We start from the raw sequence: 27,557 nt of genomic DNA, 5'->3' as shown, positions 1-27,557 counted from the left end.
GTCGCTATGGCCGCGGAGAGGCTTGCCGCACAGAACGCCGGGAAATGTAGTTTATCGCTGATGCTTTACGACTCTGTGCAGCGGAAGTGAGTGTGCAGGTTGCTCTGACACTTCCGGTAGTGGCGGCCGGTGTTTCTTGCACGCTCTTTTTTTCCCTCACCTTTATCCAGATTTGTCTTCATTCAGCGAAATGAAGGACGTGACCGCCTTCCTCCAGCAGCAGCAGAGTCAGAGCTCAACGCCCGAGACGGCGGCAATATGGCACCGAATGGAGGAGCTGTACAACAAGAAGTGAGTGCAGGGTGACAGAGGCTTACGGCACAATGGCACTCGCACACTGAGCTCGTTTATAAACGCAGACTAATGGTTTCCTTACCTAGCAGCCAATCAGAATCCACCTTTTATATTTCCAGCTCAGGTTAAGAGATGATAGCAGTGATCTGATTGGCTGCTGGGGGCCCTCCGTTTGCCCTCAGTAATGAGACCTGTTGGCTGTATTTACACTGCCTCCCTGTCTTCTCTTTGTAAGGTAGAACATGGCGCGGGGCCCCAAGCCTCTGCTGGGCCCCTCATGGACATATCATGAGGTGTGGTGGGTTTCCAGTGAGGTTTCGATCATTTTGACAGCAAGAAGAGCTCTGCTCAGAAGTGACAAGAAACCCTGCAGCACCCAAACTGTGGTAGAACTACAACTCCCAACATGCGGCAGAACTACAACTCCCAACATGCACACTTGCTTAACTGTTCTTAGAACTTTTATAGAAATGCATGGAGCATGCTGGGAGTTGTAGTTTCACAATGGCTGACCCCTGGCCGTGTCCAGGTAACCCTAAGTCTATAGTGTTCTGGGTCACAACACAGCAAATCAATGTATTTAATGTTGTTAAAGGGGTAATGTCATAGTGACATATCAAATCTTTTGATTGGTGGGTGCCGGAGAGCTGAGACCCCCACTGATCGCTAGAACGAGGAGAGAGAAGCGCTCACATAGAGCGGCAGGAGACAGACTGGACAGAATCATACACTTTCTAGTGAGTCTGTCTCCTGCAATGAGGAGACGACGCTCTTCTATCGATCAGTGGGGGTCTCAGCGCTCAGACCTTCACTGATTAAAGGGAAGCTGTCACCGGGAATTTGTGTATAGAGCTGAGGACATGGGTTGCTAGATGACCGCTAGCACATCCGCAATACCCAGTCCCCATAGCTCTGTGTGCTTTTATTGTGGGGAAAAAAAACTATTTGATACATATGCAAATGAACCTGAGAGGAGTCCTGTCCCCGACTCTTGTCACATACAGGACTCATCTCAGGTTCATTTGCATATGTATCAAATCGTTGTTTTTCCCCCCCCCCCCACAATAAAAGCACACAGAGCTATGGGGACTGGGTATTGCGGATGTGCTAGCGGCCATCTAGCAACCCATGTCCTCGGCTCTATACACAAAATCCCGGTGACAGGTTCCCTTTAAAACCTCTGATGTGTTGCTATAACACGTTAAAGGGGTTGTGCAAGAATGGGGGTGGGTTTGGCAACCCCCCTCCCCTTCCCGGCGCTGGCTCCCCGCTCTTTCTCCTCCAGGTCGGCGATGCTCCTTAGGCTCCATCCATGTCAACATCATTGGCAGAGGCTGCATCCTATGATTGGAGCCCAGCCGAGCACCGCAGGCCTGGAGGAGCGGGGAAGCAGGTAAGTAATCTTCCCTTACAGGTCCGACCCAATGGGAGACCCATTCTTTCACAACTCCTTTTAAAGGGGTTTTCTAACTCCATGAAATTTCTGACAAATCTCTTAAAATGATAAAACAAAAGGAGTCGGATGAGTGAATCGATTTGTGTGTTTAGCAAGAGCTCTTCAGGCTGTCCCCACCGGTGAAGAAACGCCCGGACGTCTCGCCAGTCCCTGACAATCTTGCGGTGTTCCTCAACTCCAGTCCTTAGGGCTCATTGACACGACCGTATATGAATGGGGTCCACATCCATGCCGCAGTTTTGCAGAACGTGTGCGGACCCATTCATTTCAGTGGGGCTGCAAAAGATGCGGACAGCACACCGTGGCATCCGTATGGTCGTGGTTGTGTGAATGCACCCTTAAGCAGGTGATATAATTACTGTCCCTGCATCAAGACTTACCGCAGGTATTCATTTTGTGGGATATTCACAAATCCTGACCGCCAGGTGGGCCCTGAGGAACGCTGCTATACAGGACAAATGACTGTGGATGAACCACCACACTTCCCGGTAGCCGCGCCTGAACAGTCGCTGCTCAGGAAACAGAGGCGCAAGATGTCTATTCCTGTCTATCAACAAGCAGGCGAGCGATTCTTCACCTGTGGGTCCTCACCGGTGAAGAACACCTGCTAATGAGACAAATTTATTTGAATTGATTTGCTCATCCCTACCACCCTTTTGCCAACACATCCATCACCCCCCTGCTGGTCTCCGTTTACTGGTCTGCAGTGATTACATCAAGTTTTTAGCACCACCGAGGCCGCTGGTTGGCTGCAGTGGTCATGTCGTAATGATAGAAATCAGCAGAGGATCCAAGTGTCAGCATATGAGTGGCAGGGGACTGGAAAGGTGGGTTTTGTGGCTTTTATTATAAGCAGTTTGTAAAAAAAAAAAAAAAAAAAGTCATGGGTTGTAAAAACCCTTTAGGTTTAGGACCACAACCATTGCAACTGGGGTCTAGCTTTCCAAAGATATCCCGGTAGCGATGGACGTTTTAGCATTATATTGTAAAATAATTTCTCTCTTACCTGAGATGGGTTGGGCACTTGCACAGGCGAAGCAGAGAACAGAGTACCTGCGCAGTGTAAAGCCTATATTACACCTGCCATCTTTTCGGGAGATGATCGCTAGCGAGCGTTCGTATGATCCCTCGTTGGCGATCATCTTGCAATGTAATACTGCCGCCGATTGGGCAATCCAAATGTTAAAAAAAATATTCATTTGCAAGCGGCAGATCGTGATGTCTAATAATGATCTGGCAAACCACTATACAGCAATGGGGACAAGCGATGGCATAGTGATCATTACTCGTCATGCTGTGGAGGAGATCGCTGCATGTAATAGCACTGGTCTCCTCCACTAGCGAGCGGACGATTGCTGGGAAGGAACACTTCCCTCTCGACAATCGTCTGCCACATCGGGCTGTGTACTACAGCCTTAAGGCTAGGTCTACATGACGACATTTCTCGCGCAACATTTTGTCGCACCAATGTAGCGCAGCAATTTTTATAATGGTAGTCTATGGTGTCGCACTGCAACATGCAACTGCGACACGACAGTCGCCAAAAAGCCATTCAAGATGGATTTTTCTGTGACTGTCGCAGCATGTCGCAGTGCGACAACATAGACTACCATTATAAAAATTGCCGCGCGACACATGTTGCAGTGTAGTTGTGCCCTATGTGTCGCGCAGACCTAGCCTAAGGAGATGCGCTGTCCTCAGCTTCATCTGCACATGCGTCTGAAGTTGCCAGACTCCTTTCAGGTAATAATTGTTCTGGCAATTGGCAGGGTAATAACCAGGGGCCGGCCTCCAAACCAACCAAGCATTGTCGCACATCCAGTGGATAGGATCTGCCTGTGCCCATACAGGGTTAGCTTGTCAGCAAAATGACAGGATGCTTATGGGAGATGTAGAGATCTCGATTCAGTATCCTTTGTGGATCTCGTTCACAGGCTCTGGCATCAGTTGACTCTTCAGCTTCTGGATTTTGTAGAGGATCCTGAATGTGCAAAAGGAGATGGACTTATCAAAGTAAGTGTATACCTGTCGGGGGGGCCCCTGGCACCATGAAACCAAATCCATGCTTAGTAACAAGTCTGTGATGCCATCAGTGACAAAATGGTCGGTGATTCATCCATGACGATGTCCGTGAAGGACCTGTGTGTCTGTTTTTCCTTTTCGTCCTCCATGACGGCATTACTATGAGTGACACCTTCCTCCAACCAGGCGGGGACAGGAAGAAGACTACGTTTGACTCTCCTTGACGACTCCTCAGTGTCGTCCTGTCCCTCGTGGCTGGGGAGGTCATTTGCTGTGAAGGTGTTCTCTGTGTGGGCAGCAGGAGCGTTTGTTGGATACAGCCCTAAGAGAACACGTGGGGCTGATATGTACCTGGTCCATGGACACAAATAAGAGTTTTCTGAGACTTTTAGGTCATCAGTATCTGATCGGTGGGGGTCCCACACCCGGGATCCCCAGGGATCAGCTGTTTGAGAAGGCACCGGCGCTCGCAGTATTGCCACGGCCTTCTCTCTGCTCACCAAGCACAGCGCTGTACATTGTAAAGTGGCTGTGCTTGGTATCAATATCACATTCTCGGAAAATCCCTCTTAATTTCAGTGGCCAGCATATAATTTTACATTTGGCTGTAGGCCTGGGCGAGGCAAACCCCAGTTAGAAAGAAAATATTAGCAATTTCTTGGGTAGGGTCTTTAAAGGGAACCTGTCACCTGGATTTTAGATATAAAGCTGAGGACATGGGTTGCTAGATCGCTGCTAGCACATCCGCAATACCCAGTCCCCATAGCTCTGTGTGCTTTTATTGTGGGGGGAAAAAAACAACGATTTGATACATATGCAAATTAACCTGAGATGAGTCCTGTATGTGACAAGAGTCGGGGACAGGACTCATCTCAGGTTAATTTGCATGCTTGAGAGACGAGTCCTGTCTCCTCCATGCTTGAGAGACGAGTCCTGTCTCCTCCATGCTTGAGAGACGAGTCCTGTCTCCTCCATGCTTGAGAGACGAGTCCTGTCTCCTCCATGCTTGAGAGACAAGTCCTGTCTCCTCCATGCTTGAGAGACGAGTCCTGTCTCCTCCATGCTTGAGAGACGAGTCCTGTCTCCTCCATGCTTGAGAGACGAGTCCTGTCTCCTCCATGCTTGAGAGACGAGTCCTGTCTCCTCCATGCTTGAGAGACGAGTCCTGTCTCCTCCATGCTTGAGAGACGAGTCCTGTCTCCTCCATGCTTGAGAGACGAGTCCTGTCTCCTCCATGCTTGAGAGACGAGTCCTGTCTCCTCCATGCTTGAGAGACGAGTCCTGTCTCCTCCATGCTTGAGAGACGAGTCCTGTCTCCTCCATGCTTGAGAGACGAGTCCTGTCTCCTCCATGCTTGAGAGACGAGTCCTGTCTCCTCCATGCTTGAGAGACGAGTCCTGTCTCCTCCATGCTTGAGAGACGAGTCCTGTCTCCTCCATGCTTGAGAGACGAGTCCTGTCTCCTCCATGCTTGAGAGACGAGTCCAGCGTTCTTTGACTCTGAGCCCAGCACCGCCCCGCATCCTCCGAATCTCCTTCTTGCTCCCTGACATCTCAAAGCTAGAGCGCCGTAATCTCGCGATGCGCGAGCTAGCGCATGCACAGTTCGTTCCCTGAGGCTGTTGCCAGCACAAGGAAGGAACTCTATGCCGACACTGCGCATGTGGAGCAAGGAGGAGATTCGTAAGATGCGGGGCGGTGCTGGGCTCCTTCACACTGGACGTGGCTGGGCTCCGTAAATGTTAGTAGCCTCATTTACATATATAAAATCTTTTTTTTACACAATAAAAGCACACAGAGCTATGGGGACTGGGTATTGCGAATGTGCTAGCGGCCATCTAGCAACCCATGTCCTCGGCTCTATACACATTCCAGGTGACAGGTTCCCTTTAAAATAGTGACATCATTTAGTTGTTGTTTTTTTTACGTCATTAGAGAGTATAATGATTGTGTTTGTTTCTTGCTTTACAGCTTTATGAGAACTTCATCAATGATTTCGAGCACAGGTAAAAATAGGTTTTTATTTCTGTTTCTTTTCCTGCTCAGATGAGCTGTGATTTTCTGTTCAGTTTATTTGGTGTTTTTGAAGCATATGGAAAAAAAAATACCAGAGATGGCCACAGCTATTGCAAGCAGCATTTGGAAATAAAACTCCTGTCTTGAAAAAAAATACACAGGTATATAGATTTTACAGTATCTCTGATGATAAAAAAAACTACCATAAATCAGTGGCACAAGCAAAGACAAAAAACTATGTCATAAATCTTAATAAAATGGCGCTGTCTTTTTTTCCTCCTCATCTCCTTCACTTCACTGAGAGATCAGGTAACACTTGCCTATGGAGAAGGGACAGGGAAACAGTGGACTGTCATGTCTCCCATACACCGCCCATAGAGAAGAGGACATTCTTCTCCCCCTTCTCTCTGTAGCTCACTCATGAGCAGCAGCATCCAGAACTTTATACAGCAGTACTGGGGAGTGTATCTGTGAATCCAGCTCTGGGGTGAGAGAGAACTTACCAGAGCCTTTAGTGTCCTCTCTGTGTCTCGGCCTCCATCTCACTGCAGTTGATTCTCCCTCCCCTCTCCATTGTCATATATCTTCTATATGAAAAAGAATCTTCATATAAAAGAGAGGATAAAAAATAATAATAATTATATTATTCTTCAGGCGGACGTAAAAAAAACGCCTCTAAGTTCTTTTTATCAAGTATCTTAATTTGATTTGTGCAAGCAGTGAAACAAAGGGACAATTGTATATGCAAAAATATATAATCGTTTATTATAAAAACAAAGAATATAAAAACAATACAATTGCAAAATAAATGATGAAGTTACAAAGTAACACCCAAAATGTACCACACGGTGGTGTTCACACACCCCTATCTGATCAGCACAGTATGATTTAATGATTTATGACAACCAGTGTCATACTTTTAACAAACGGACTCATATACCAAGAGAAACTTAGGATCTTCTGTTATCAAACAGGCTATAACAATAAAACACGGATTTACAGGAAAATAACTGTTATCCCTTGACTCTGTTTTCCTTTGACCAATCAGAAATATATGATATTAATATGATAAAATATTCAGCTCTGCAATCAGACTAGGGAAAATAACTTTCCAAGGGTTTAGTCCTCTTTTCAAATAATGTCAGATCTTCCATTAACAATATGCATCTTTGCTAAGAGAATAATCAGCATTATGGAGGCGCCTAACACTATATATTCCCACAATATGGGAACTCTTGGCTATATACCGAGAGAAATATCTTATTAATATCACGAGTAGTAGACAAAATATACGTTACCGGGTCAAAGGTAGACAGAGTTCAGATGGGACCAGTTCTGAAGAACTTTCCTAGTAATACAAAAGGAATAATCCAAGTTTCTTCTGGTAAAGTTTTTCTTTTTTGATTGAATGGATGGATCAATGGATATATGGATCTTTTTCTCTAGCTCCCCTTATGCTACTCCGCACACGAGTAATTATTCCCCCCCTTATCTAAGAATCATCCCCTTTAGATTAGGGATTCCCAATCAGGTAAGGTGGGTGTATTCGCATGCTAATAACATCATGATGTCATATCAAACTCCTAATATGGTATAGAACAAATAATATAATATTGTCCATCTGCCTCCAGATGGCACTGCGGTACTGTAGATGAACATCACAACTTTTAAGCATTAAAATTAAATACCTAATACGTTCTCAGGACCTCGTTGACCTTTCTATATAAATCATTGAGGAAGGTCTTTCCCTGACACTTTTAATTACCTATATCCTGGACTTGTTGGAGTTGACTGTCTTCTCCTATCTTTTTGAAATATAGGTTGACTTGATGAAAATTTTATATAGCGGCTTTGATGCTTGGCATCGGAACTTGTACATTTCACTTATTTACATCCATGAATAACTATTGTTTTTTTCAAACTGTAGTATTTCCTGGGAATGGATTTTTTTCAGGCTTTTTCCTATAGAAGTCATTATTGGGGGGGTTTCTGAAAAAAATACCTAAAGCACTTGGTGTTTTTAAAACGCCAAAAATGTGTGGCTGTGCCTCCTATATTACTTTTCCTCTAACTCAAGTTTTTCATTTCAGAATTAACCCTTTATCTCTGGTTGAAATAGTCCTCCATGTGGTGCGGCAGATGACAGGTAGGGATGGTTGGATGTGGTGATGATGAGATGGGAGGCTTGTATGTTTTGGTTTTTTTTGTTTTGTTTTTGAGTGTCTGAACTTTTCTTTTTGATTTTGCTTTCCTTCATAGATCCCACCGTGGCTCTCAACTTTCTAGAGAAAACTCGGGAGAAGGTGGCATTTTAATCTAAGTGATGTGATTGAGCTCAGGCCATCACCCTAACTACACTGTTGCATGTCATTGATTGATTGCCCCCCCTTCCCCTCATAGTTAAAAGACGTATGGGCTTTTTTTTGTATTGTATTTGTACTATTAAACAAAACAGCCCTTGGTTGATTTTATCAGCCACACGAGCGGCCATTCTGCAGACTAACCAAGCTTGCCGCCAAGTGCTGCCTGGCCATGTGAGCCACAACAGCATCATATTAACTCGTTAGAACTGCATTGTTTATTCGGCCTTCATTGTTAGAGGGGATGTCCGGTTTCTGATATTGATGATCTATCCTCAGGATAGGTCATCAATATCAGATCAGTGGGGGTCCGACTCCCGGCACCCCCGCCAATCAGCTGTTTGAACAGACCACAGCGCATGTGCGAGCACTGCATTCACTTCACTGTTTACCTGCTCTCTGCTGACATTGCCTTCGCTGCAAATGGACGTAGCTGTACGTCCAGATAGCATGTAACTTTCTGCAGTCAGACGTACAGCTACATCCAATTAGAGCAATGTAGGGATGGACAGCACTCCTTAGTATCAATGTGGTGGGTGCACGTCTCCAGGTAGTGGTAAAAAAAAAGCCCCCTATCCAGCATACATATCAAAGATTTGGACGTGCTACATCCGACCTGTTAAACGGGGCTGTGACACTATAAAGGGTCACAGCCCCGGAAAATTGCTTTTTCGCATATCTGCTCGTTTATAAAAAATGAACTAAAAGTGTAGTTTCCAAAATGGGGTCACCTTTTGGGAGTTTCTGCTGTTGGGGTACCTCAGGGTCTTTTCAAATGCAACATGGTGCCCAAAAACCATTCCTGCAAAACTTGCCCTCCAAAGACGATATTGTGCGGCTTCCCTTCTGAGCCCTGCCAAGTCCCCATACAGCAGTTTACAACCACATATGGGGTGTTTCTATAAACTGCAGGATCAGGGTAATAAATATTGAGGTTTGTTTTGCTGTTAACCTTTGCTGTGCTACGGGAGAAAATGGATTATAATGGAAAATCTGCACAAAAAATTACCTTTTTAAATTTCACCTCCACTTTCCTTTAATTCCTGTGGAGCACCTAAAGGTTTCAAAATGTAAGTTTTGAATAATTTGGGTGGTGTCGCTTTTAAAATGGGGTACAATGATGCCAACATAAAGTAGACATATGGGAAATGTAAAGTAACGACTGTTTTGTGAGGTATGACTCTCCGTCTTGAAAGCAGATAAATTCAAATTTTGAAAAATTGCTAATTTTTATCAAATTTTCTGTAAAATTTTGATATATTTTGATATTTTTTTTTAAATAAAGGTAAAACATATCAACTCAAATTTACCACTAACATGAAGTACAATAGGTAAAAGCATTCCAAAGTTTTATTACCACATAAAGTGAGACCTGTCAGATTTGAAAAATAGAGCTTGGTCATTTATGGCCAAAACTGTCTGCAGAGGCAAAGAGTTAATTACAGCTCCTGCGTCCCACTCACTTAGGCTGCAATGTCAATGGTGAGCAGGTACACAGTGAAGAGAATCCAGTGCCTGCACAAGCGCTGTGGTCGGACCCCAGCTGATATTGATGACTTATCCTGAGGATAGGTCATCAATAGCGGTAACCTGACAACCCTTTTAATGGTCGCACAGTTTTACCCAATAAATGCTCAGCCACAAGGCGGCGACATTCCAACAGCAATGCTGGTGCTTCGTGTAGACGAACCCTTAAAGGCACCCGGTCAGGTCATTTTACAACCATAAGGCCTCTTTTTACACGGGCGAGATTTCCGCGCGGGTGCAATGCGTGAGGTGAACGCATTGCCACCCGCACTGAATCCTGACCCATTCATTTATATGGGGCTGTGCACATGAGTGGTGATTTTCACGTATCACTTTTGTGTTACGTGAAAATCGCAGCATGTTCTATATTGTGCGTTTTTCACGCAACGCAGGCCCCATAAAAGTAAATGGGGCTGCGTGAAAATCACAAGAATCCACAAGCAAGTGCGGATGTGGTGCGATTTTTCACGCACGGTTGCTAGGAGACTATCGGGATGGGGACCCGATCTTTATTATTTTCCCTTATAACACGGTTATAAGGGAAAATAATAGCATTCTGAATACAGAATGCATAGTACAATAGGGCTGGAGGGGTTAAAAAAAATAAAAAATAATTTAACTCCCCTTAATCCACTTGTTCGCGCAGCCGGCATCTCTTCTGTCTTCTTCTTTGAGGAATAGGACCTTTGATGACGTCACTACGCTCATTACATGGTCCGTCACATGATCCATCACCATGGTAAAAGATCATGTGATGAGCGCAGTGACGTCATCAAAGGTCCTTTTCCTCAAAGAAGAACACAGAAGAGATGCTGGCTGCGCGAGCAAGTGGATTAAGGGGAGTTAAATAATTATATATATTTTTTTAACCCCTCCAGCCTTATTGTACTATGCAGTCTGTATTCAGAATGCTATTATTTTCCCTTATAACCATGTTATAAGGGAAATAATACAATCTACACAACCTTGACCCCAAACCTGAACTTCTGTGAAGAAGTTCGGGTCTGGGTACCGCATTCAGTTTTTTATCACGCGTGTGCAAAACACATTGCACCCGCGCGATAAAGACTGAACAACGGAACGCAATCGCAGTCAAAACTGACTGCAATTGGGTACCTACTCGCGCGGGTTTGCCGCAATGCACCCGGTGCACATCCAGGGCCAAAACGTGACGCCCGTGTGAAAGAGGGCTAAGGCCTTATCCGGACACGCTTGTGTGATGAAAGAGGCCTAAACCTCCACCTTGACTAACGCACCTGACCCGACAGGACAGTCGTTCCAGAATATTGTAGTAAAGCAAACATAGGCTGTTTGGATTAACTTGGCTCCATAAGATCTATCGTTTATCTTTTCATACAGTAGTGCTCCCAAGAACCTGTTACTGTTATCTGAAATTGCATACACATGAACATTTAATATCACTGCCAGTGATCTCTTACAGCTTTTTTATTTGTTTTTCCAACTCTTGCTCCCAGGTAAAAAGCAGTGATGAGGCCGTGATACTCTGCAGGACGGCCATTGGAGCTTTAAAGCTGAACATTGGAGACTTACAAGCCACCAAGGTAGGGGAAGAAAATTCTGCAACGCAGTTCTTTAAATCTTGCGTTGTTACCATATGAGAGAAAATAAAGCCAAGATCCTATTTTCCGTTGTCGGAAGTTTGCATATTCAGACACCTTTTATTAGTTCAGACTTTTATCTGAAAACAAAAACTCTAGGTTTAGCAGTACATTTTTAGGTTCTTAAAGCGGTATATTGACCACAGATCTTTATCATCTATCCACTGGATAGTTGATACATGCTAGATAAGTGATGGTCTGACTTCTAGGACACTCAGCAGTCGCTTGGACAGGGGACTCCAGTTTCCCTCCAGCAGTGAAGAGGAGTACAATGGAGCAGCCGTCAGATTCTACTGAAGTTATTAAAACTGTGCCCCATTCAGAGTCCTCACCAGGGATGTGCGTCTGTGGGTTGGTGATTGGTGAGGGTTACAGCCATCAAACTCTTACCGAACTAACATTAATCAACTATCTGGAGGATAACTGATTGATTGTTATGACCAAAATACCCTTTGTAAGGATATCTGTCAGTAGACAAATGCTCCATAACAGTGGTCTTCACCTTTTGGCTTGTAGTTTCACAAAGGCTCCAGATCAGCAGGTTGATGATGATTTTTAAAGGGCATCTGTCAGCAGTTTTGTCCCTATGACACTGCCTGACCTGTTACATGTGCGCTTGGCAGCTGAAGGCATCTGTATTGGTCTTATGTTCATATGTGCCCGCATTGCTGAGAAAAATGAAGTTTTAAGATATGCAAATGAGCCTCTAGGAGCAACGTGGGCGTTGTCATTACTCCTAGAGGCTCTGCTCTCTCTGCAACTGCTGCGTCCTCTTCACTTTGATTAACAGGGCCAGGTGTGATGACGTTTCCACTGCCTGACCCTGTCAAATTGCAGAGGGTGCAGCAGTTACTGTGAGAGTGAAGCCTCTAGGTGTAATAGCAACGCCCCCGTTGCTCCTAGAGGCTCATTTGCATATATTATATATATTTCTCAGCAATGCGGGCACAAATGAACATGGGACCAACACAGATGTCTTCAGCTGCCAAGCGCACATGTAACAGGTCAGCCGGTGTCATAGGCACAAATCTGCTGACAGATGCCCTTTAAAACATTGTAACAGAACAAAAGGCTGTATAAAATAAATTTAAGAAGCCTTTTTAATTGTCCTGCCGCTCTGATCCACGTTGTGGGCCCCCAGCACCCATGTGACGTTCAAGTGACTGCTGCAGCCAGTCACTGGCCTCAGTGGTCATGTGTGCAGGAATAGCACGTGACCTCTGAGGTCAGTGATTGGCAGCAGTCACGTGGACTATGCATGTGAGATCATTGCTTCTGACACAGTGGGGAACAGAGTAGCAAGACGTTTAAAAGGTGGGTAAGGCCTTTTCTTTACTTTAGATAGCCCGCTGCTCCATGCCAATTTTTAAGTCTCAGAAAATGCCTCTAAGATCTTTTAAGAATATGGCAGGAGTGTCACCTGCACCAGTTAAACAAGCATTTGAATAGATCACGATTTGAAAAGCCATTTATCTGTACCCAATGAATTCTTTGTTTGTCATTAGTGTCTGTTTGGTGACAGATGATATATGATGTGCTGCAGCCACTAGAGGGCGTGTATGTCCATATTCTACAAGAGCACTCCATTGCAGAAAGCAAGCCTTGTACCACTATTTGGTTGAATATTCTCGATAAAACATTAAAGTTTACCTAAACATTCAATTAAAATGTTTTCAAAGTGTTAGAAACGCCCTAAAAATAATTTTTAGTAATATACTTTATTGATCTCATTTTACCGCTGAAAGCGGCCCCTGACGTTCGGGCCTCCTGAAGCGCTCATCACAACATTGCATCCAGATTCTGTACACTGCAGCCATGTATGCAGTGTGTGGATTCTGATTTGTACAATATGGCCGCGGTGTGCGCTGTCCTGGCAGGAGCGCATATTGCTGCTCCTGCCTGTGCCCTCCGAAAAAAAGCTGTGCCCTAGAAGAGTAGCGCACCAATGTACTATGCAGAGGATTCAGGACAGCGCTCACTGCAGAGCATATTGTACAAATCAGAATCCGTACGGCTGCAGTGTACAGAATCTGTATGCGCTGTATTGAATGGCGCTTCATTAGGCCTGAATTTCAGGGGCCTCTTTTGGTGGTAAAATTTGAATATCACTAAATAAAGTATATTAGAAGAAATATGTTAGGGTATTTCTAACACTTTTTGAAAACCTTTTAGGCTACTTTCACACTCGCGTTTGGTGCGGATCCGTCATGGATCTGCACAGACGGATCCATTCAGATAATACAACCGCATGCATCAGTTCAGAACTAGTGTTGATCACGAATATTTGACTTGTGAATTTTTATCGCGAATATAGGTACTTCGAAAATTCGCGAATATTTAGAATATAGTGATGTATTCGTAATTTCGAATATTCGAGATTTATTTTATTGCAGATTTTTATTGCAAATTTTTCAATTGCCGAGTAAAAACATGATTCCTCCCTGCTTCTTGCTTGTGGGCCAATGACTCATTGGCCCACAAGCAAGAAGCAGGGAGGAATCATGACTTTAAATAAGAAAAATGATAAATATTCTAAAAAACGAATATATAGCACTATATCGAATATATTCGTTTTTTTCGAATATTCGTAATATTCTAAAACAAGAATATATATATATATTCGCTAATATAGAGTAATTTAGCTAATATAGTGCTATAATCTTTGTCTAATAGTTGTAATTTTTTTCTCATCTGAAGTTCAGATTGGAAAAAAAATTCAACTATTGAAAAAAATAAAAATTTCAAATATTCGCTATATTGCTATATATTCTTGTTTTAGAATATTACGAATATTCTAAAAAACAAATATATTCGAAATAGTGCTATGACTCATTAGCCCACAAGCAAGAAGCAGGGAGGAATCATGTTTTTGCTCGGCAATTGGAAAATTTGCATTATGAAAATTCGCATATTACGCGATCATTACTTTGTCGATATATTTCGAGTAAGAAAAATTGTGAAATATAACGAATATTCGAATGTGCGAATATTTGCGAAATATCGCAAATTCGAATATGACCCCTGCCGCTCATCACTATTCAGAACGGATCCGTTTGTATTACTGTATCTTTAACCTAGCCAAGACGGATCCGACTTGAACACCATTGAAAGATAATAGAGGACGGATCCGTTTTCTATTGCGCCAGATTGTGTCATAGAGAACGGATTCGTCCCCATTGACTAACTGTGTGTCAGGACGGATCCGTTTGGCTCAGTTTCGTCAGACGGACACCAAAACGCTGCAAGCTGTGTCCGCCTCCAAAGCGGAACGGAGGCAAACTGGTGCATTCTGAGTGGATCCTTTTCCATTCAGAATGCATTAGGGCAAAACTGATCCGTTTTGGGCCGCCTGTGAGAGACCTGAACGGATCTCACAAACGGAAAGCCAAAACGCCAGTGTGAAAGTAGCCTTTTAGTTGAACATTTAGGGGAACTTTAAGATGATATTGTAACTAAGTGACAAGTTCATTATGAGTTTGGGCAAGTAATGATGGGTGTTGGTCGAGCTTTACAAACCCACCGTCTCTGCACTCATCAGGAGTTCTTGGTGCGTATGGCCTGTACTTCACTTTGGATTGATGAATCTTGGTAGCCGTTGCCTTTCAGATTCATTCTCTGCTTGTTTTGTTATCAATCTGCAGGAAACAATAGAAGCTGTGGACGAGATGCTTGGAGGGTTGCCCGGTGTGACGTCTGTGCACAGCCGCTTCTATGACCTGTCTAGCAAGTATTATCAGACAATTGGAAACCATGCCTCCTATTATAAAGATGCTCTTCGATACTTGGGTTGCACAGAACTAAAAGACCTGCCAGGTAAATTCCCCAAACTCTTCTTTGCTAGTGTTGAGCGAACTTGTGTTTTAAGTTCGGCGTCTGAAGTTCGGGTTCGGGTTATCGAAGAATCCCGTTATGGATTCTAAATTCCGATATCGTCCGTGGAAGCGGAATCTATAACTCGATTCTTCGATCACCCGAACTTTAGACACCGAACTTAAAACACAAGTTCGCTCAACACTATTCTTTGCTTCTCTCCAAGAAAATTGTCCAACCTCCTGCGTTCTAGAAAAACCCAGTAAAAGAAGATCTTTGCTCAGAAATCAGAACCTGGCTGTTCTTGTTCTACCACCGTGTGCTGTCAGCTAGTTATTCCCCGGGCCTCCTCTTGCTTTTCTAGTCGAGTTTACGAAGTAGCACCATCACAGAAGCTGAGATCTTTTACTATACATTTAGTACCTCTGGAAGTCCCGATACAGAGAAATCAGCCGCAGTGTATTAATACATTGTTACAGCAGTACCTGAAGATCTTTCCTTACATGTTCTATGTTTAATTGCAGTGTCAGAACAGCAGGACAGAGCATTCACTCTCGGCCTGGCTGGTTTGCTTGGAGATGGGGTCTATAACTTTGGAGAACTGGTGAGTTTCTTTTGCAAAACCTTTTGCTATCCGGAAGCTGCTTTTATCAGAATAACTGTATTTAGCAATCTGTATTCCTGATGTAAGACCTGCACCCCGGATAGATCAATGTACTGAACTGAACATATAACGCCATAAGACTCCTAAGGGGCTGTATTTCTCGCTCATATCATTGGAGGACACAGAAGGCCATGGGTATAGCTGTTGCCACTCGGAGCCAACACTAAGCAAAAAAGTGTTAGCTCCTCCTCTCGGCTATACCCCTCCTGCAGACACTGAGCTAATTAGTTTTAGCTTAGTGTCTGTAGGAGGCAGACATGTTTTCCTGCAGTCGCTCCGTTTGTTCTGGTGACTGACTTGTTTTCTTTCTGGTCTATCTGTGGATATTCCGTATGCTCTCCACTTCTTCCGAAGTCTCCTAAGCCGTGGCTTATGCCCCCTGTGCTGTTCTTCTTCTGCCCAGCCGGGGTCTCTGTGTATTCAGCCCCCCTTTGGCTGGCCTTCCTGGGAATGGCTCTTCCTGCCCATTTTTTCAGGGTTTTTTGGTGTGTCCTTCCCCCGCAATTCTGTGCGGGTCCTCATGAAAGGTTTTGGATTCATTCTGGTCTTGTTCCCTCCCCATGGTACTGCTCTTCTGTGTCCCCCAATGATACAAGCGAGAAAATAGGATTTTTTGTGCTTACCTGTAAAATCCTTTTCTCGCTAAGTTCGTTGGGGGACACAGTAAGTACATTGCTGGCTCTCCTTGATGGGTCCCTCCGTTTCTTGGTTCTGACCCATCTCCGTTTTACTTTTTATTGTTGGCTGCTCCTACTGCTTTCGTACAATCTGATTAGCTCAGTGTCTGCAGGAGGGGTATAGCTGAGAGGAGGAGCTAAAATATTTTTGCTTAGTGTCGCCTCCTAGTGGCAACAGCTATACCCATGGTCTTTACAGGTGAGCACAAATAATCCTATTTTTGGATTAAGTATAACTCGGTAGAATAGTAACCCTGGCAAAATACACCTGTCAGAATTAAGGCTTAGAATGCTTACAATGCTGTGTGTTTTTTTTTTTTTTGTTTTTTTTTTTTGTAAGGGACCTGCTACACCGCAACATGTGTTGTGAACATTTGATTCAATTCATTTCAATGGTGTCGCTGTGGGACATGCTGCGACACAAGCATCACAAAAAATCCATACAAGTCGGATTTTTCTGCTACTGTTGCAGTGCAAAATGTGGCGTGTCGAATTGTGACACCAGTGAAATACGTTATATCCAATGTTGTGCAACACATGCCGCCATGTTGCCATATCCCTCTGTAACGTGCGACTTGATGTCGCCGTGTAGCAGGACACTAAAACACACCTTGAAATATGGGGGGTTGAGTCCGCACAACCCGTATGTAGGTGCATATCACTATGGCGAAATACATATACAAACGGAAAATGCAAATGTGATCGCACTCTGCATCCAGCATTCTGCCCTGCCTCCATGCTGGATGAAACATTGGTGTACATTTTGGCCAAAGCGTAATAAGCCACTCACCGCGTCAAGGTCGTCTCATTTGAGTGGTCCCTAACACTTGTTCCACCTTGAAATATATGCATATTTTTTTTCATCCTTTTTTTTTTTTTTTTTCCTATTGAGAAGTAAGTGGGAAAACATCTGATTAAAAAAGGCCGTACTGAGAGTATAAAGTGAAACTGCCCTTAAAGGGATTTTCTGGGATATTGTTGGGGGTGAGACTCGTGGCATCCCCATTAATCTGCTCACTGAAGATAACCTCCTGTTATCAATAAACGTGTGTGAGACTCTTTTCCGTCGAATTCGAGTTCCATGGTTTCTTTTTCATATTTCTGTGGCTGGGAGAACCGCAGCAGCACCCATCCCAAAAAGGTGTGTGGTTCCGCTATTCGACTTCTGACTGCTGGGACTATGGCACTCTAACAAGCGCCATGTCTCCTTTATTGTTGACCAGGCACGGATCCTGTCCCTGCTAAATCATGATGTGGTTCTACAGCCCCGTCAGTCAGTCTATGATGTGATTGCCAGGAGTCTGACCTCCACCAGTCTAAGGCCTATTGCACACGAGTCGACCGTATGGTTTTGCGGTCTGTTTTAAACTGATCTTTTTTTTTTTTTTGTTTCAGTAGTTTTGCCGTTTCGTTTTTCCATTTGGTTTCCGTTTTGTGATCTGTTTTTTGCGGATCGGAAACGGAAGCATACAATAATGTTTAAACAGTAAGTACATAAAAAAAATTGGGCTGGGCAAAATATTTTCAATAGATGGTTCAGCAAAAACGGAACGGATACGGAAGACATACAGATGCATTCCGTATTTATTTCTTTTTTGCGGAACCATTGACTTGAATGGAGACACGGAACGTGATTTGCGGGCAATAGGGCATGTTCTATCTTTGAACCGAAATACGGAAACGGAATGCATACGGAGTACCCTCCATTGTTTTTGCGGACCCATTGAAGTGAATGGTTCCGCATACTGACTGCAAACGGAACCGAAACTGAAAAAAAAAAAAAGTTTGTGTGCAGGAGGCCTAATATTGATGGATTTTCCTGAGGTCTCAGAAAACCCCTGAGAACAATGTTCAAATGACAATGTAATTATACAATTCCTCCAGTCGTTACATCAGAATTCGGCCTCCTGCACACGAACGTAGGTGTCCCGTTGCCGTAATACACAGGCACCATTCCGTATCACTGATGCGGACCCATTCACTTCAATGGGTCCGCAAATCCGGAGATGCGGAACGGAAGCACTACGGAGTGCTTCTGTGGCTTCCGTTCTGGGCCTCCGCACCGCAAAAAGATAGAACTTGCTCTATCTTTTTGCGTAACGGAACAATCGCTGACCGCATTCAAGTGAATGGGGTCGCGATCTGCATGCGGCTGGCCCACGGTTGTTGCCCGTGCATTGCGGACCGCAATTTGCGGTCTGCAGCACGCGTTCGTGTGCAGGAGGCTTTACATTTTAGAAATCGTTACGTACTGTGACATTGTGATTTCTTTCTTCAGCTGATGCACCCAGTTTTGGAATCCCTGCGTAGCTCTGAGCGAAAGTGGCTGATAGACACCCTTTATGCCTTCAACAGCGGCAACGTAGAGACCTTCAGAGCCTTGAAAACCGCCTGGGGACAACAGGTTTGAAACCAGTTTTGCATTTCGTCTATAGTCTACAGCTACTCTATTACTGACCTATGTTGTCTCTTACCATGTTTCGTTATTCCTTCAGCCTGACCTGGCTGCCAATGAAGATCTTTTACTTAAGAAGATTCAGCTGCTCTGTTTAATGGAGGTGAGGGATTCTGTAAATGTTCCTGGTATTCATCAGATGTCTACCAAACTTTTACTGCAAAATGTTAATCGCAATAATGTATACTGATTCACAATCTTTGACTGTAGTATGTTTAAATGACTGCCTGGTGCTCGTATCTTCATAGATGACATTCACGCGGCCGGCAAATCATCGTCAGCTGACATTCGAAGAGATTGCAAAGAGTGCACAGGTCAACGTAAATGATGTGAGTAGAGTAACTGCACAATTATAGTAGGGAGGATCTTTCATGGTTTATCTTTCAACGCAAGCCACTTTAATAAATGAGTTTCCTCTTTAGACTGTCTCATCTAAGTATCATCTGCCCCAATGTCTAAAGGAAATATGTCGGCTCTGAGCGGTGTATAGTGTAAGTGACGCCAAGTCCGGTTATGTCATTTCTATCTTCATGCTCACTTGCATTCGGGAGTTGGGCTTTCACAAACCAGCAAGAAAATGCACTCCATTATGTGCATGAGCTCGGGGGTCCTCAGTGCATCTTACTGCTGGTTTGTGGGGAGCACAGCGACTATGAAGATAAAAATGACGTAACTGGCAGCACTTAAACTATTCCCTGCTTTCTCTAGTTTCAGAGATGACCGATTCCTTTTAATTCTGCAAATGATCTTTTCCAAATTGCCAGTTTGCCTCATAAATGAACGCGCTAAATCCAACCATTTTGCACACATTTGATCATCTCCGTGATGCAATTGGTACTGTACCGTGACTAAGATCATCGTCGGTAAAGTGACCCATGAAACTGTAAAACCTGGCCAGAAAATGAAAAGGGGTATTCCCATCTGTAATATTGATGGCAGGGATGGCCAACCTGCGGCTCTCCAGCTGTTGTAAAACTATGATTCCCATTATGCCCTACTGTAGGCTGATTGCTGTAGGCAGTCTGAGCATGCTTGGAGTTGTAGTTTTGCAACAGCTGGAGAGCCGCAGGTTGGCCATCCCTGACATATGGGCTAGGATATGCCATCAATGTCAGATAGCTGCAGGTCCCACCATCTTCACAATGGGACATCCGAAGTGAGGGGAGTGCAAACGCTCGTGGGAGGCCGCCCTCCATTCATTTCTAAGCGCTGGCTCGGCTATCTCCAGCAGTCCCATAGAACTGAATGGAGTGGTGTCCGCACTTGCAAGGTACGCTATCCATCCGTTTCTATGGGACTTATGAAGATAGCAAAATTAATGGAGAACACAGTGCACTCTTTTTTACTTTTGGGGTCTGTTCTGGAGATAGGTGCAGGTCCCAGAGGTGGCTGCTTGTTTTCTAGGGAAATCTCTCATAGTAGCAATATAATGTACATAGGGGAGGTAAAGTGGGTCCCATGCTATTCTACCTCTTTGTTTATCCTAGGTGGAGCTTCTTGTCATGAAGGCGTTATCTGTGGGTTTGCTGCGGGGAAGCATTGACGAAGTGGATAAGAAAGTACACATCACATGGGTTCAGCCTCGGGTTCTTGATTTGCAGCAGGTATATTCAGCTTCTCCCAATATTGAAAATTCTGCCATTTTAACTTGTTCCATGTCCGTTCTCAGGATTTGAACGTTGCGTGTGGTGTCACAGCTCAGCTTCACTGGAGCGAAGCTGCAATACCAAACACAACCCATGGGCAGGTGTTAGGCTGTTTCAGGGTTAAAAATCAGCGTGTTTTTCCAGTTTTGTACAACCGTTTGGAGAATGTGAAAGCCGGTCCGCGTTTTGTATAGAAATAGTGCCATTTTATTGCAGCTCAACCTCATTTCCCAGATATACATATCCGGGCTTATATACAGTATACAGATGTAGCAGAGCTAAAATTTACATGTTAAGTAAAAAATGGCAAGAAAATATTGATTTTTTTTCAGTAGCTTTTAATGTTTTTTGTCACGGGATTTCTCTGTGACGTGTTATCACTAGGGATGAGCGATCTTGTGTTTCAAGTTCACCGTACAAGGTTCGGATTATCTAAGAAGTCCGCTACCATGGACCATAACTTATGGTCCGTGGTAGAGAAATCCATAACGGAACCATTAGATAACCTAAGCCTTGTACACCGAACTTAAAACACAAGTTCGCTCGTCCCTAGTTATCACACTTCTTTTTAGTTCTGCTATATCCGTATCCTCACATCATCTACTTCAGAATGAAAGATGTTATTGCTTTCATTGTATGCTTTAAAGCAGTGGTTCTCAACCTTTCTAAAGCCGTGACCCCTTAATACAGTTCCTCATGTTGTGGTGACCCCCAACCATTACATTTTTTTCCTTGCTACGTCATAACTAATTTTGCTACTGTTATGAATTGTAATGTAAATATCTGATATGCAGGATGTATTTTTATTGCTACAAATTGAACATAATTAAAGCAGAGTATTTAATCACAAAGACAAGATAAAATAAATAATAAACAACAAATACCCCCTAAAAAATAAATCAGTGGTGCGCACAGTACCCCTCAAATAAATAACTCAGTGGTGCTCACAGTACCCCCCCCCCCCACAAAAATAAATAAATCAGCTGGGCTTCAAGTCCCCCCCAAATAAATAAATCAGAAGTGCTCAGGGTCCCCCAAATAAATAAATCAGCGGGGCTTCAGGTCTCCCCCAAATAAATAAATCAGCGGTGCTCAGGGTACCCCCAAATAAATAAATCAATGTCGCTCAGGGTCCCCCAAATAAATAAATCAGAAGTGCTCAGGGTCCCCCAAATAAATAAATCAGCGGTGCTTCAGGTCCCCCCCCCAAATAAATAAATCAGCGGTGCTTCATGTCCCCCCAAATAAATTAAGCCTTGCTCAGCCAAATAATTAAAATAAAATTAGCCAGGCTCAATTAAATAATTGGTGGCAGTGGTTTTCAGCGGCGGTGTCATTAACGAAAAAACTCGGACCTCAGCAGACAGGCGGCCCGACTTACCCGTCCAGACGTCAGGCTCCTTCAAGCACAGGCAGTGATAGGACATCACTTCCTGTGCGCGAGGATAAGGGGCCGCTGCCGTTGTGCGGGCGACCCACAATAGGAAGCCTCAGGCGACCCCCCGGAAATGGCCGATCGACCCCCAGGTTGAGAACCGCTGCTTTAAAGGGTTGTCCTCTTTGGACAATCTATTTTTTTTTATTTATTTTTTTATGATTTAAAAAATCTGAGCACAGAATATTCTTGCTACAGGGACCCCCAAAAAATCAGCTGTAATCTGTGGGAAAGCAGACAGACATTGTCCAACTCCCTTGCAGTGTCACCACAGAGAAAGTGGTAACAGACATCTATGGCATAAATGTGGATCCCACCTGTGGTACCTGCACATATGCCCTCTGGCCCGCCCGGTGAGGTGGCTGCCGCATCTGGGCAGAGATTGAATTACAGATTTTCTCGTATCCTATGGATATGCCATAAACAATTCCATTGGGAAACCACTTGTTAACATTATTCAGTTCTCACTGAAAGCAATAGACAGTGGGGCTCGATTTATCAAAGACCAGCGTCCCTGCAATACCCTGTGCCACCAGAGAAGGCACTGAATTTATGACCAGGTGCATCCTCTGGCAGTCTGTGAGCCTAGATTAAAATCTAATCCAGCTCATAGTTGGGTAGATTTCTGTAGTCATTTATGCCAGTAAACTGGCATAAAAGTAAATATTTTGAGGTCGATCGCCCACCGTTTGGCACTTTCTGAAAAGGGGCAGTGGCACAATTGCATTTAAAATATTTTTTACACCAGTTTCTGGCATAAATGATCCCCAGTATGTGTAAGACATAGACTTGTAGGGTCCTCTAAAGTGGGAGGTGCTCTTTACAATGTGTCCCACCCCCCGTCATTTAATTTTAAAGCAAGACAATCCCTTTAAAGGTAACCTGTCACCTGTACTATGCTGCTGTCACTCAGGGCTGCATAGCTTAGTGGTGGACCCGCAGATTTGTCACTTCTGTACTTTTTATAGTACTCACATGCTGAACCCCACAGGAGGGAGAGGCGTCCAATAAGGGCTGGCTGCTCCTGCTTCAAGAAGATGGACAGGTTTCTATCCCATGCACAACAGGAAAGAAACCTGCCAGTCATTGTCCGATGGTGGGGACAGCGAACCTCATTGTAGTTATCTCCCTTGCAGCGGGGTGTCAGTACTATTATACGGTCTGATTTATAATTTATCGTCGGCCTCTGTGTTAAATCTGGTGCAGTTTAAGACTATTTATCTTAGGCCTCATGCACACGACCGTATATATTTTGCGGTCTGCTAAAAATACGGATGACATCCATGTGCATTCCGTATTTTGCAGAACGGACCAGCTGGCCCTTCATAGAACAGTACTATCCTTGTCCGTAATGCGGACAATAATAGGAAATATTCTATTATTATTTTTTTCGGCACGGAAATACGGAAACGGAATGCACACGGAGTAACTTCCGTTTTTTTTTTTTTTTATGGTCCCGCATACGGTCCGCAAAAAAAACCCCGGAACGGACACTGAAAGAAAATACGTTTGTGTGCATGAACCCTGCGGTTTACACTGTCTTGCTTTTAGACAGTATTAGGAAATCTTTACCATTAAGTTTTAGTTAATTTTATGCTTTTTGTTTATCTTTTATTCAGATCAAAGGCATGAAAGACCGCTTGGAGTTCTGGTGCACAGATGTGAAGAGCATGGAGATGCTGGTAGAACATCAAGCCCATGACATCCTGACGTAGAATTCCTACCACTTTCCGTTCGGAGATCGCACCAGTCCCTCCTCCATCACCGTTTGCTGCTGCCTTAGTGAGCACAGTGTAGGGGTTATAGCAGGACTCGTTTGGGAGGGATTAAAGCTCCCACTGCCTGACACATCTGACCTGTTCTCTGGTTTTATCTAGAAGATGCAGCCTCTTATGTTATGTTCTAGGGTTTGTGCCCGCCCTGATAATGGCAATTCGCAAATAAACCAATTTCTGTAAACTCTTAACTGATGTTCTGACGTCTTTTAGTTTACCAGTCAAATCGTAAAAAATAAAAAAAACTCACCTTTTGACGTTTCACATTTATTTGTATAAATCCTTACTCGTCATTCTCCATGTACAAGTTCAGATCTTTTACATTGAAAAAAAGTAATAATACTCTAAATACACGTACAATGCAGTAGAACTTGCTGAATACAAAAAATGTATCTGCTTTCATTTACAAAAAGAAATCAAATCTGCCAAATTCCCACCATCTAAAGCTGTTTACACCTCGTTTTTTTTTTGTTACATTGGAGGTATATGTTCTGAATATTCCCTGATTTATCCCACCAATGTATGCTGTTGTATAGACATAGTGGCATGCACCAGCCATAGACTCCTATTGTAAAAAAAATAATTTACAGGGCAGTACAATATTCTTTCATACAGTGTAGGGGGGAAAGGTATGACGATGCATACCGCCAAGCCTGTGCCACAAGGACACTACTACTTTCCTGTATTTTTCTCTTTGAACGTTGAAAATGTCTGTGGGCAAGAAAATCTCGCTAATTTGACTTGATACTTGATTTGCTTCCATATAACTTAACAATAATTAAGATATGTGGAATCAAAGAGGAAGCTGGATAGAAAGATGGATGATGGCCCGGAGAAGTTTGCCGCAAGTGGAATTCCTGCGCCGTTTTCTGAAAATGGCCGTGGCAAGGGTGGGCCTTATTTATCTTCATTTGTGCCTGTTTTCGGGGCACAAATGAAGAAAGAAATATAAGACTGCCCTGAGCCTCCTCAAATCAAACAGCTGATTAGCTGGGGACATGAGTGTAGGACGCCCACAGATCAGATGCTGCTAAGTATAAAAAAGTAGGAAAACCCCCTTTAATATTTCTATAGTCCCCCAGTCTTTTTGGCCTCCATCTGGTCAGTTTGCGTCTGCAGACCATTCTATTTTCAGCTGTATAGTAACGCACTGCAGACTGTGCTTTATTATACAAAGGGCAACCACAAAAAACATATCCCATACACTAAATCTTATATGTTAAGCGTCTCTCTGTAGTAAGGGTCCAGTTGCTTCTGTAACCTGTGTACAGGACATGCAGTGAGATCAAAAACTGAGCAGTCTTGTTCGTCCAAGTTCAGACTGCAGGACGTGAAGGGGCAGCGGCTTACACATTGGGGGTCGCCTGTTATAGGGCACTACAGCCTACTTTCTCGTGCATGGCATTGGGGGACACAGCACCATGGGTATATGCCCAGCTGCCACTAGGAGGCTGACACTAGAAACAAACAAAAAAAGTGTTGGCTCCACCCAGATAGGCTATACCCCTCTGCCAGAGCCGAGAGAGACCAGTCTTGTTCTAGTGTCCGTAGGAGGCAGACATGACCTGCTATCTTTTTTTCGCAGGTCATCCTGCTAATTTTTTATTTATTTTATTTTTTCTTCTCTTTATCTCTGCAGGTTTCGGCCTGCTGCAGGGGTGGCTTCATCGTGTTCCACTTTAGTTGCCCCCCTGCGGGTGCGTACTCAGGTACCTGGCAGCCACCCAGTCCCCAGTTAAAGCTGCTTCCGCATTGGAATTCTGGTAGTCCCACGGTCCCTGTGTTGAGTCCGCCGAAGGGGTGGTCACTGCTGCGCCTGAAGACTTCGGAAGGTGAGTAGGGATCTAATCCGTTGCGGGGGCCCTGTGGTTCCCCTCTCTCCCCCCCCCCCCCCTCTCTCTCCTCCCCTTCCCCCCCCCCCCCCCTCTCTCTCTCTCCCCTCTTCCCCTCTCTCTCTTTCCACCTTCTCCTCTCTTGGCTAGTAGCTGGAGGAACATGGTGTGGGGGGCGCTTCTTCTGCTCTACCCCCCCCCCTTTCTCCCATGGACCGGGGTACCTGCAAGGTGGCTCATCTCTCCGTTCTGGGGCCGACTCCGGAGTTCATTTGGGGTGCTTCTTTGAGCAGGGCTCCTGTTCCCCTCAGCGCTGTGTCCCTCCCGTTCCGCGGCTGCTTCCGGTCACTTCCGCGATCGCGGGCGTCCGCTCCCGGTAGCTCCGTCTACTTTAGGCCCCGGCCTGCTAGGCCGCAGGTCACGTGCGGCGGAGCTCTCTCTCCGCCCACTCCTCGCTTCCCGGGCTCACCTTTTTTCCCTTCCGTGGGGGGAGCCCTGGGAGGCGCTTGTTTTCACTAATCCTCTGTCAGCGCGGGCTTCTGCCGGTCATGGAGGGCGTTCCCATCTTCTAACTGCCGACTCTTTCCTCTCCTGCAGCCGGTCGCCATCTTGCTGCTCCTTTCCTGCGCTGCGGCTTCTTCTTCTGGGACACAGCACCTTTGGGTCTGGTAGGCGGCCCTCCGGCTGACTTTTTTTTCCTTGCAGGCTCCATTCTAAGCCACATGTCTTCCTCTGGTTGGGACCCCACTCCCCCTGCCGGGATTTCTACTCATTATGCATGTTCTCTGTGTAATAACTCTGTGGCCATACACCGCACCATCTGGCTTCGTTCTTGGGCGGTGGAATCCGCCTCCAAGAAGGCTCTAATCTCCCTTCCCTTCCTCGGTGGGAAGCGTTTGGAGGAGCTAATCTCTGAGGCCACTGGCGGTAAGAGCTCCCTTCTCCCCCAGAACCAGCCTCGCCGCAGTCTCTTTCCTGGGTCGTCCTTTCGGGCGCAGTCTTTTCGTTCCTTTCGGGCCCCTTCCGCCCGACCAGACAAGCAGTCCACTAGGCCTTCCTTTTAAGGCCAAGCCCTCCTGGCATGCCAAGCCCAAACCTGCTCGCCCCAGTCCACTAAGCCACCTTTCGCATGACTCGGCCCCGGTCAAGGTGGGGGGGGAAGGGGCGCCTGCTCGCTTTTTCAGGATATCTGGCAAGCAAGTGTGGAGGACGCTTGGGTTCTGGAGGTGGTCTCCGGATACAAGATCGAATTTTCCGGTTTTCCGTCGGGTCGGTTCTTCCTGATGTCACCCCTCAAGTCCCCCGCCAGGGCAGACGAGTTTATTCGGGCCATTCGTTCCCTTCGCTCTCTCGGGGGTCATCGTTCCGGTTCCGGAATCAGAACGCTTTCAGGGGTTCTACTCGAACCTGTTTACGGTTCCCAAGAAGGATGGTTCGCTCCGCCCAATCCTGGACCTGAAGGCGCTCAATCACTTCGTCCGTGTCCGTCATTTTCGCATGGAGTCCCTCCGGTCGGTGATCGCTTCCTTGGAGGCGGACGAGTTCCTGTCGTCCAAAGACGTTCAGGACGCTTATCTCCACGTCCCCATTGCCCTCTCCCATCAAAGGTTCCTTCGCTTTGCGGTGGGTTCTCTTCATTTTCAGTTCGTCGCCCTGCCCTCCAGCCTGGCCTCTGACCCGAGGGTTTTCACAAAGGTGCTAGCGCCTCTCGTGGCACTTCTCCGTGCCATGGGGGTCGCATTGGTGCCTTACCTGGACGACCTGATCCGGGCTCCGTCCTTGGAGGACAACCTGTCCAGCCTACGCATCACCCTCTCGGCTCTTGCCCAATTCGGGTGGCTCATCAACCACTCCAAGTCCTCTCTCAACCCATGCCGAAGGATGCCCTTTCTGGGCATGATCTTCGGTACTCGCCTCGGGCGGGTGTTCCTTCCCTCAGAGAAGATTGCCTCTCTTCAGGCGGGGGTGAC

At 45.2% G+C, this 27,557-nt stretch overlaps 1 protein-coding gene across 1 annotated transcript; it reads left to right on the top strand.

Moving 5' to 3' along the window:
• The first annotated feature begins 78 nt into the window (after nucleotides 1-78).
• Nucleotides 79-24,009, top strand: PSMD13 (proteasome 26S subunit, non-ATPase 13). Its single transcript, XM_040409399.1, has 13 exons — nucleotides 79-291; nucleotides 3,685-3,763; nucleotides 5,743-5,777; nucleotides 7,878-7,933; nucleotides 8,047-8,090; nucleotides 11,150-11,236; nucleotides 14,935-15,106; nucleotides 15,628-15,707; nucleotides 18,723-18,848; nucleotides 18,940-19,002; nucleotides 19,148-19,228; nucleotides 20,387-20,503; nucleotides 23,600-24,009. The coding sequence occupies exons 1-13, from the start codon at nucleotides 191-193 to the stop codon at nucleotides 23,693-23,695; spliced, it is 1,137 nt and encodes a 378-aa protein (XP_040265333.1). The 5' UTR covers nucleotides 79-190; the 3' UTR covers nucleotides 23,696-24,009.
• Nucleotides 24,010-27,557: the final 3,548 nt, after the last annotated feature.

The sequence above is a fragment of the Bufo bufo genome, chromosome 10, assembly GCF_905171765.1.
Source record: "Bufo bufo chromosome 10, aBufBuf1.1, whole genome shotgun sequence".
In the NCBI taxonomy this organism is placed as follows: Eukaryota; Metazoa; Chordata; class Amphibia; order Anura; family Bufonidae; genus Bufo; species Bufo bufo.
This window is presented reverse-complemented; position numbering and strand designations above follow the sequence as displayed.